Here is an 11,584-nt window from a genome sequence, read left to right on the forward strand (position 1 = left end):
TATATATATATATATATATATATATATATATATATATGTATAGAGTTCTCTCTCCCACCCTTAAGGTTAATTAATTTCATGGTATAAAACTTGCTCAGCTATACAAAGAATCCATAATAAATATATAGAAAAAATAACTTATTATTGGTTTCCAGATAAGGAAAAAATTACTGTCCCATGCACATGCACATCGAACATACAAGAACAAAAGAAAATTAAAACAAAAAACACACATTTTTTACTTAATTAGATCACATTTGTTAGATTTTTATATCTACTCTTTGTGAAGCTACATTTCTTAAATATGTTTTGAAAATTATAGCCTAAGATCTAAGCTCATCATCATTTATTGATAAATTTTAATTAGAGCCTGATATTGATAAATTTTAATTAGTGTCTGGCATTGATAACTTTTAATTAGAATTCAAATTGATAACTAAAAACAAAGTCAGATAAACAGATTGAAAGAATAGATTATTTTTGTGTTTGGTTTGCTCTTTTAATTTATTTTTAAATTAAAGTTTTGAATACCTCAAATATTCTTAGAGACAACATTTTATTTTGTTCAAGTAAATTAAGTAAAAAGTTTTAAAGGTCGGTCTTAGCATAGGTAAAAAAAATAAGCAGATTGAAATTGTACAAAAAATAAATCGGTTTACATTTATTTTCAGAGTCAGGACTTTAATTGAAATATAGTGATTATATCCAATGCTTTCCCACTATCCCATCTACAATAAATGAGATATAAAATATACAATTGGTTTTTATTACTTACCCAATTCTTTAGGAGGAGAAGGGAAACTGGAAAGAAAATGAGAACACAATTACAATCAGACCAATATAAACACAGAATTTGGGCCCTTTGTTTAGGAAAGACATGAATAAGTATGAGCCTGGAGGCTTATAAAAGCTAATTAATGTGTTGACTATCATTCCTTTCTCATCCTCCATTTCTCCACTATGGCCCAGTTTCTGTCCATCAATTTGGAATTTAGCAAGACTTCCTTGAACTCCAATGTTGGCCAAAAAGTCAAGAGTCAAGACATTTAGTGGTTTGTTTTACCCACAGTCATTGGACCAACGTTTTCAGATTTGTTCTATGAAGTTTCGACATATTATCACATCAAAGTAGATTAAGTGGATTCAATGTTGTGGAGTCATTGTGGTATAGCTCAGGCCCCAAACTATTTATTTGACTCAAAGAGTAGAAATCCAGAGTTGAAATGAACAAAGGCCATAGGAATCGCTATATGACCATGTTTCCCCATATGTAAGTATATATCCCCAAATAGGAGAATGGTGAATAAGAAAGGAATACCCACTGAAACAAGTCAGGAAGAGCTTATTAATAGAAGTGATCTCAAATCAGGATTGGGTGGCATTTAGTTGCAACAGAAAAAGAACTTTGTTTTTATTATTTTCTGAACTTTAAACACACACACACACACACACACACACACACACATCACTGGAAGAAGTGTGCACAGTTAGACAAAAGTGTGAGAGGTCATTAGTTCAAATGATCCAAAATCAGAATTAGTTTGTGTGTAACTGGAGTAGATAAAATAATCTGTGTTTTACTTGTAAGTAAGGACTATACTTGAGCAATGCTGCATCAGAGAAAATGTATTATGTTTAGTTACAATTTTAAGTGTACTGTTTATTGAGTGTTTTAGTGTGTCACAAAAGGGTTTAATCATGTAACAGCTAACATGAGAGAGATCCTTCAAATTCATGTATACGGAATACACACTAAAGGGTTATTTGGGGATGGAAAGAGAAAACGTATACGTTAATTTTTAGTTAGACAAACTGAAGATATTTAGAGTAATTTTAGTAGAGGACTAAATATCTATTCCAAGTAGAATTAATATGTCACTACTGTGGAAGAGAGTTACAAAGATTTTAAATACTATATTTAGCAAATAGAAATTCCAGATTGTGCCCTTTATTTCTAGCAAATTAATTTTCAATAGAATATGTATATTTTGAATACTCAATATAAAATATATAATAAAACATGGCATTGAAATTGTGAGTTTTTAGATGTGAAGCTACAGTTGAAAAATACCCTACTGAGTGGAGTGTGAGTGTGTGCATGAGTGCATGAAGGTGTGTGTGCATGTGTGAGTGTGTATGTGTGCATGTTTGTAACGAAAGCAAAATGTATCTTTAAATCATATAATAGCTTTTAAATACTTTGTGCTCCTCTTATGTCGTCAATGCATGAGTTTAAGCGTGAGACAGTAAATGAGTGAAAGATCACTAATGGAAAATACTATGAAAATGGGTTCAGCCTGTCAGAATTTGGTTATTGGCTATAAAATATTAGTAGCATTTGATTAAATTAACATTAGTAGTTATTGTGCACTGGGTTTGGTTGGTTGACTCTTACTATGAACCTTCATTATTGTCTGACTCAGAGACTTTAGATTTCTCTCGTATACTTTTCTTTCTGTCATCTTTTCCCTTTAACATCTTCAAAATCCCCCAGGACCACGAATTGTTCTTGTCTTCATCCTGTGGCGTGGAGCTTAGGAGCATGCAGGCATTGGTCAGAATGGAGTAGTCGGTGGCGCGTAAAGACATTGGGTGGACATTCAGATTTGTTATACTTGCACGGCATTGACCATTCAGGCAGTAAGTTACTCATCATATTCAACAAGATGATGCTATTAAACCTATAGGTCACTGTCTTTGAATGCTGCTACCACTAGGTAAGTAGTAGGTAAGTTGTGTTTTTTTCTAGTTAGTAATATTTCTCTTGGTTCTTAAAATAGCAAACTAAGTCAGGATTAAGTTTTAAACATTAATTTAGCTTTATTTTATAGTTAAAAGGAAGTAATTAATAGATCTTAAAAATTAAAGCATGGCACTTCAAAAGTTTTAACAACTGCAGGATTAGGTATTCAGTACGGGTTTTGCCACAGGTAGCATATAGTCTCAATTTATTTGGGTTCCCTATAACTAAGATTATTATACACAGGATAGCTATGTAACTAATAAAATTGTCCAGAGATTGTTGTAAAAGTGTATTATTGACTGATAAAGGAATGACTGGGAAAAGTTTGGAAACAAACAAATAAACTACAACACCTGTAATTCTTTATCCCTTTTCATTTGACTTCTTTTGACATAGTTGTCGAGGTTCTTCCAAATAATATACCACTTCAGTTGAAGAGTAGTGCAATTATACTTCCCAATTTACTGCTGTTGTTAATTAAATATTTAAATCATTTTTGGTAAGGAAATAAGGAACACTATTTTCTGCTTTTTATTCTAACTAGAAATCAATATTAAATTTCAATATAGACAATAATTTGCAAAAAGGCAATTCACTAATTATTCTTACCCATCATCAGCATCTTCCTCGTCGATTCCATCATAAATATCATCATCTGGGGGAGGTGGGAACATCCCTTCATTTGGATTAAGGGGAGAAAAAAATCTTCTGTTAATTTTACAATTTGGTTTTATAATAGTCACTGAAAACTTGATAATAAATCTGCCTTATTTAACTGCAGAAAGCATCCCTCCTTTACATTAATTGTTAAAATAAAAAATAACTTTATTTTCCTACTCTCATATAAATAGTAGACACATTGTTTTGTTGGTAATTTTATAGGGAATTGTTAGAGGTGAAATGTAATAAAGATATGAATAATAATAAAAGGTACTGTGCACTGGAGATGAAAGGAATGGGTAGAATAAATACTAGAAAATGAAAAATTTAATAGAGAATAGAGTTAAATATTTATTGTGGAAAGTAAGAAGGGAGAAATGATAAGAAAAATTTAATTAATAGTGAGAAGCCATTTAGAAAAAGATATTGATGAAGATATAAGTGAAGAAAAGCAAATGGAATGAAATGTGATTTTGTAAACATTGATAGTTGCTGAAACAAACTTTCATTTCTTTTATTTCATTTCATCAAAGTGATGTTTTAAAAGTCAAACCCTTTGTTGTTTGAGTTGTTACCCTACACTCCTCAGGAAACTTGCCATGTGATATCTATGTTGAAAATATTGAAGTCGGCCGAATGGCTTAGTTGGTTAAGAGCTCGCTCAAGAGTTTGAGCTCTGAGCAACAGTGGTTCGATGCCCAGCCCAAGCTGAGTTGCCGCTGAGCTGCCAAAAGGTGGCAGGATGGCTAAAAAAAAAAAAAAAATATATATATATATATATATATATATATATATATATATATATATATATATATATATATATATATATTGAGAACCTTCTCTGTGCAGGAATACGTATAATGAACTTGAAATTTGACTTTTAGGATGAGAATTTTAACACTGCAAGGTGTTAGTAAAATTTCCTTACTTTTCTGATGAGAAAACGAGGAGTGTTTCAGAGTCACAGCTAAAGTGACCATATACGTTATCATCCAAACAAGGATACTTCTGAAAGTGGAGGGGATGCTCTTAATAATTGTGCTCAGACAATTAGCATAAGCCAAGACTGCCTTGGGCACCCTGGAAGTGGAGTCACCCTATGACCCATATCAAACCTGGAAGAAAGAAGTGAATTGCTCAGGGTCACTTGGTGACTAGGACTGGGATCCAGGTCATTGGTTCCAGTCCAGTGTTCTTTCTAACTCATTAAGATCCTCCTCATCATTTGCAAACAAAAGCAATGCTGTCATTAATACACACAAAAGTATTGAAAATTTGGAGAAACTGCTACTAAAAGTGTGTGGCTTACCTCCACTTCCACTCTGACTGTGGCTAGGAAAAAAAACAGGGACAAATTAAATTAATATATGAATTATTTAGCTATCAGGAAGAGAAGTACATGTATAGGACAGTTAAACTAAAGAGAAATAATCTTCCATTTAAATATCCTCAGGATGTTATATGTTCTTTATCATAATAGATATGTTATAACAAGGCAAAAAACAAAATAAAACAAACCTAATAAGAACAAGTGAGTTTTGGTACTACATAAGGTATGCAAAACAATGATACTGTTTGTAACATTTTTCCATGAGGCAGTTTTCAGACTATAAATTATTATATCATTCCATAAACGTGCTTAATAAAAAACACAAGAGTATTATTCCCAGATCATATAGAACCATTACTGCATTAAATTCAATTCTCTTTCAACATCTTATAACCATAGCATTTGCTATTTGTCCAATAGCATTACCTTTTTAAAAAAAAATTCGAAATCTTATTTATGGGGCTTTTATATAGTGTTGGCACTGATTCCCTAAATCCAGATTTCCTGTATTTTTTATTTATTTCTTTTACATGCTGTGTTTTCCCTATTTTATAATCGTCTGTTTTTTTGCCTGTGCCTGCCACTAAAATGTGAATTCTGTGAGAGCAAAGGAAGTGTGTAGACTTGAGAACTGGGAAAAACCTCAGAAGTCATCTAGTTCAATTCCCTCATTTTGCAGAAAAGAAACTGAAGCTCTGAGAAAATAAGTGACTTGACCATGCCCGTTTAATCAACTAGTGAGCTGAGATAAGAACCTCAGCCTCCTGCCTTCCTATAAAACATTGTTTTGTCTATGCCTGGCTTTACTCCCTGTACCACCGTTTTTTCCCTTTGGATAATCTGTCAGCAACAGTTATCAGTCTGATAGTACAACCATACAGTATAATTAGACACCCATATCTGATCCCTCAACCTTAAAGTCAGATAAAAAAAATTAGTCTAATGGAGATCTATGGTTAATTTAGAAATAGAAAAACACTCTTGCTAATGGAACTTTATAGAAAACATGCTACGTATGTCTTAATATATAAATGAGGAATTGATTTTGATGGTTTAAGTATAGTCTTTTTTTATGTACTATTTTCACATTCATTTTCTCTGACACTTCCTTTTGAGCATGAAGCACAAAGTTAGAATTATGTGAAGACTTACAGTTCTGATTGGCTAACACTCCTGGCAAATATATTCCATCTTGGAGATTTTCATACCCAATTTCCAAAGAACAGAGTTACAACAAAACTGCCACACATTATTTCATTCTTAGAGCAATCCTTCCACTTCCTAAAAGGGTCTGTTTAGAATATAAAACACTTAACAGATGAACTAGAGGTAAGGAGAGGAGAGTGTGAGAAAAGAGGAAAAGAAGGGAAGAGAGATAGGCAAGGATAAATGGAAGGAGAAAAGTTGGGAAGCAGAGAAGAAAGTTTGTTAGTGCTGGAGGAGCGGGGTTTGCATTTGTAATTGCCTTTCCTTCATTTTTCATATTTGGTACAGACATTGCTTTAGTCAAGAAGAAAGCGAGAAGCCTGGACAGCTGTCAGGACCTGTGCTGTTAAGCCTCCTGTCTGCTCACAGCGTTTGAAGTGCACAGTCAGCTCTGCCTACCCTGGAGGGATCAGAAAAGAGCAGGTAAAGAGTGCAAGGGACCAGGAGGCATCTGGAGGAGGGAGGAGAGGATGGTGCTGTCTCTTATTCTTGCCTGGGCAAGCTGCCGGCTATAGTCAGCATCTTTCCTTGTTCTACTAAGAACAAAGCACGTTCTGTTATGAGATCTCTGCCAGCAGCAGCTGTAGCTTCAAAAACAAAACTTGTGTAGAAATTATGTCTCTTGTTTCATTTTCTTATTAAATATGCATAAGAGAGGAAAAGGTGCTAGTAAATATTATAGGGCTATACTTGTTTAGCATTTAAACCATACATCTCCTCCAGTCCCATTTTAGTAAATAAAATATTCTTTTTCTGCTACATGTTTAGTAACTAGAGCATGATATGTATGGACTTGATAAAATGGAAAAGGTAATGTTAGTTTTGGGAAATAGTCACCTTATGGTTAAATAATGCCTCATTTTAAAAACATCATCCCTTTTTTGTGGATTTATTATTTTTTTCTTGAGTATGTGCATCAGTGCAAATATGCATTTATTAATATAACTGGGGTCCTTTAACCCTCCAATAAATGTGCTTTTTTAAAAAATAAGAAAGGATAAACATAAAGTATATACAGTGGTAATATAAGTGGAATGGCATGCACATGTCCAGAAAATTCTGTAAATCTCAGAAAATGGCCATTTAGGACTTCAACTGACCTCAAAACCAATATTTACTGATTCCCCAACTAGGTCAACGTGTTTCTGATTACTAAAGCCAATTTATGATCTATAAACTCCAGTGTATACATTGCAGGTTTTGATATATGTTGCATAATTCATGGTCATAACATGTAAGAAGGTATTGTAGACTACAATTCATTTTAGAAAGACAAAATTTCCAGAAAGCAGCACAACAAATTTAAGTGATGACAAGAGGTAAAAGACCACAAGAGGGAAGTTTAATTCTTCATATGTCTTATAAGTGTCTTAGTATTTTAATAGTTTAAAATTTTTTAAATCGTTGGTAATTAAAACATTTTTTTCTTTGACATTTGAGTTATAAAGAAGGCAGACTTATTTTTACAAAAGAGATCGAGCACAGATTGTGTGTTTTGGGATCACAGTGGAGGATTTGCAATGCCACAACGTGGGCGTAGCAAAATGTGGATTCTTAACTGAGCTGGAGATTTTCTTCCTCCATTTCCTTTAACTTGAAGGGATATGGCTTTACCAGGAACAGGCGATATTGGAGGGAGGAAGGCATGAAAGGAGGAGGGGAATGGAAGAGCAAGAAGGGGAAGAAAGGACGAGGAAGATCAGAGCTAGGAAAAAGAGAGAGAGAAGGAGGCATGGACAAAGGAGGAGAAAGACTGAGACGGAAAAGAAGAAAAATGTACGTGCGAGAGGGTGGCCACTCCCCCTTAATTGGCTCCTTCAGAAAGGATGCTTGTTCTGTTTCTCTGCTCCAGGAAGGTGTTCCCATAATTCATGGGGGGAACATCACTCTAATCTAGTGGAATGAATGGGCAATGGAAATTTGGCCCCTTAGTTTGGCCCAGGGATCACAAGGAATTGAGTTTTTACTTTTTGTACTTTTTAAAGAGCAAAGGAGAGTTGTAGTGGAAAGCATTCTTTTTCTCTGTTATATTTTCAAATAAAAACAAATATATTTAGGCTCAAAGATTTCAGAGCAAAAAACTTTTATATTTTTCAGAACTAAATTTGATATTTCATGCTTCATATTTTACAAAGTCATACTTACTTTATGCATATCCCTAAGAGCAAGTCAGAATGAATATTATAAAACAGCATTTTGGAATGACAACACAGTTGGTAAGGTCTGGCAAATGGCTCATTATATTTCAAGTAGCATTTGATACATCTAACCAAAGAGTAAAATAAGACTCGAGTTTCAAATAGACTTGCGCCCATATTGGAGTGACTATACACAGTAATTTAGTGTAGGAATAGAGAGCAATAGGAAATATGGAAGGTAAAATTCTAGGGTCTTAAAATACATAGTCTATGACCAGGAGACAATCTGATGTGTTTTACAATTTGCTTTTGCACATACCTGCTAGCTTCATCCTGCTCTGCAACGTCATCATACACTTCTTGGTCATCTTCAATATGTCTCGATGGAAGAGGACCCAGAGAGGTTTTCTTCCGTTTCAAGGAATCATAGTCAATCTGTACAGCAGTTGTCTTAATATAGCCATCTACCAAAAGAGGAATGAATGATTTATGTTCAGGTAACTGCAGTTTACATATTTTAAAGTTGTGAATAAAATATCAATTGCGTAGTTGCTCTTTAAAATGGCCCTTCATTTCTTTGCTTGCAATTCTGATTGATTTATAGACTTCCCGTGCAGACACATGTTTTACTGTATGTTGTCTACGTTTTATGTAATTGTGGTTTGGAATAAGCCTAGAGTCTATTTTCAAGATTCCAAAGTGACTCATATGACTCGGTTTTTTGTTGTTGTTGTTGTTGTTGTTGTTTTAACATCAATGAAGAAAACCTAATGCCCTTTGTTCCTCCCTGGAATAATATAAATATTTACATTGTTCCCCACTAAAAGATAACACAGATGAGGTGAAGATGGAGGTGTACCTTACTGTCTTTGTCCACCCTGTGCAATACTCCTAATTTAATGCTTATGAGTAATTCCTGAAGAATTTGCACATTTCCTTGTGGCTCACCAAGATGACTCTTTGAAGTCATAGGGAAGTTTGCACTCACATGACCCCCTGGCTGTCCTGCCTAACCATTTGCCCTCAGGGTTGTCTGTGATGCGGATTATTTCAATTTGCTCTCCTTGCTTGAAGCTCAGTTCATTCTTTCCTCCTTTGACATCGCAGCAAGCTTTTGCTTGATGGATGACTTGAATCGGGCCTGTTAGCTGCAATGAAGAAAAAACATAATCACAACAGGCTTCCTTACTATTCAGAAAATCTTTAAGGAATGCAGTTTTGAAAGACAGCATGTCCACAACTTGCCAACCTGCCTATTTCCGATATTTACAGGTTTGAACTAGAAATTGAGGATAAATGTCATTCCTGGGGAATGGTCTTAGAAGAGGGGTTAGGGAAAAAAATCACAGGGGTCAGGCAGGACCAACAAAGAATAGGTAAGCATATACCTGGGGTCCAGGAGAGGGTGATTTGTGGACCTTAGGAACTCTGTGAAAGGCTTTCAAAGGAAGTCACTGATAATGTAATACCACTGATATATGACAATTCACGCTGGGTGCTGTGTGTTTTTTATGGGATATGCTGATGGCTTGCCTGGTAGATGGAGGTTTTTCCCTCTTTGCATTGTGCAGTTATTCTGATGGTTCCCTGCAGGACTCAAACAGCAAAGGAAAGGGTGTATGGTGGTGGCGGGGGTACTCGTGGGAAAAGCATTTTCTTCCTTTCTTTCTCTTTTTTGATTTTGCAGTATTGTCTATCTAAACATAAACTTGGAGTAGGCATTCTCTGCTATAAACAAGATAACATTTTAGAAATAGTTTTGTGAATTAAAAATAGTGACCAAATGTTGTGAGGTTTTACAAATTAACATCCTGAATAGCACAGTGGTAACTTGGCAGCAGGGAAATAAGCTACTTTAGGCCATGAATCCTAAACTCTTCATTTTCGAATCCTAAATTGGTGTCTTTTCAACAGAATTTCTTGGATCTTTTGATATGCAAATATGCATTGCGATTTTTTTTGAAGAAGTTCTACCTTATTTTATTGAACTTATGATGCTATGAATTGTGAGACATACCATTAACAATGTACCACTAAGAAAGAAAATGTCTTAATTTAAATTATGATGTGCCAATAATGTTAAGATGCATCCTAATTTCAAAATTTTTAAATGTGAAACATTTTGTCTTAGAATTAGGGAAATACGGTGCTATCTAACAATTCCCACAATTAATTTATTTAGTTTTTAACATTTATTAACAATCTGTGGAAGGATATAGCTTGTGAAGCCCCAGTCTTGACAAAATTTTGAGTTCATATTAGTGCTATGATTTCCATAACGTATTTTTTTCTTACTAAAAGTATTGTTTGAATGAGTGAGTGAAGCAATGAAAACTTGATTTCTCCAAAAGAAACACAAGAAAAGCTTCACATAATTCCTTCAAAACTATACACAATCTCTTCATAAAATGTTTGTTGTGAAGATTTTCATTTAATAAATTAATTTTTCATATTTTCCACTTGAAAAATATAAACATTGGCAGATGCATTCTGGATGAGTAAAATGTTTTAATATTCATACTTCAATCTTAATTTTACTTATACATAGTAAGCAGTTTCAAAATTTAATGAGAAACTATAATAGACACTGTGCCTTATGTGCATTATTTTATTTAATTCCACAACAAACTTTTGGGAGAGGTATCATTCATTTTCACCTTAAAGAATAAGAATCTGAGGTTTGTCGAAGTTTAGTAATATGCATATGATCACATAACTCGCACGTGCAGCTGGAATTTGAATCCATGTCTGTCCAGCTTTACATTTTCCCTGCACTATGCTATTGGACCTTTGTTTAAATATAATAAATAGACTGAGACGGTATATATAAATCAAATTTTTATAATTTAAATCATATAGTAAATGTTTCAGAGGAATTAAATATTTAAAGAAAACTTGGTATCAATGCTTTCGAAAGAATAGTTTTGTAACTCAGAAAATCACTCTAAAATATAGCTGATATACCAGGCCCACACCAGATGGGCCATGTCATCAAAGACGGTAGAGCCAAGAGAGGATAGCCTGCAAGTTCAGTGTCAGCGGTGGCAGTAATAGAAGTCACAAATTAGAAATCAGAGAAGACAGAGGTCAGGAATCCAGGTAGATGGAGAGGGATGAGAAACAGCAGGTATCCGAAGTCAACATGTACACAGGCTTAAAAAAAAGGGCAGTTGGAGTAGCTTAGAGAAACTCTTCTGAGGTAGGTCTGGTTCCTTCAGGGATACTTGTGTCCCTTATACCACTGATACATACCCCAGGGGTGTATGTGGTCTTGAGCTCACAGCATAAGTAGGTTAATATGAAATGTGTAATGAGGAGAGTCAAGATGGGTTTCAGTAACTGAGTATTCATTCACTCAAGCCACATAAAATTTCCTGGATTCCCAATAATTATAAGCCGCCATAATTTGGATATTATCATATCGTATTTTTAGTGCAGGGGTAAGGGAGTGTATTGGACACCACAGACACACACACACACACACACACACACACACACACACACACA

The 11,584-nt window shown here is 34.3% G+C and overlaps 1 protein-coding gene across 1 annotated transcript in view; it reads right to left on the reverse strand.

The window, feature by feature from the left end:
- Positions 1–11,584, reverse strand: part of FYB1 (FYN binding protein 1) — a 154,792-nt gene that overhangs the window by 19,756 nt on the left and 123,452 nt on the right. The window contains exons 7-12 of the mRNA XM_019650737.1: positions 9,066–9,225; positions 8,397–8,541; positions 4,713–4,735; positions 3,353–3,419; positions 2,396–2,533; positions 776–801 (exon numbers count right to left, since the gene is read on the reverse strand). Of these exons, the coding sequence (XP_019506282.1) occupies positions 776–801; positions 2,396–2,533; positions 3,353–3,419; positions 4,713–4,735; positions 8,397–8,541; positions 9,066–9,225 (559 nt within the window). The remainder of the gene's footprint in view (positions 1–775; positions 802–2,395; positions 2,534–3,352; positions 3,420–4,712; positions 4,736–8,396; positions 8,542–9,065; positions 9,226–11,584) is intronic.

This window comes from Hipposideros armiger, unplaced genomic scaffold, assembly GCF_001890085.2.
Source record: "Hipposideros armiger isolate ML-2016 unplaced genomic scaffold, ASM189008v1 scaffold_146, whole genome shotgun sequence".
NCBI classification, from domain to species: Eukaryota; Metazoa; Chordata; class Mammalia; order Chiroptera; family Hipposideridae; genus Hipposideros; species Hipposideros armiger.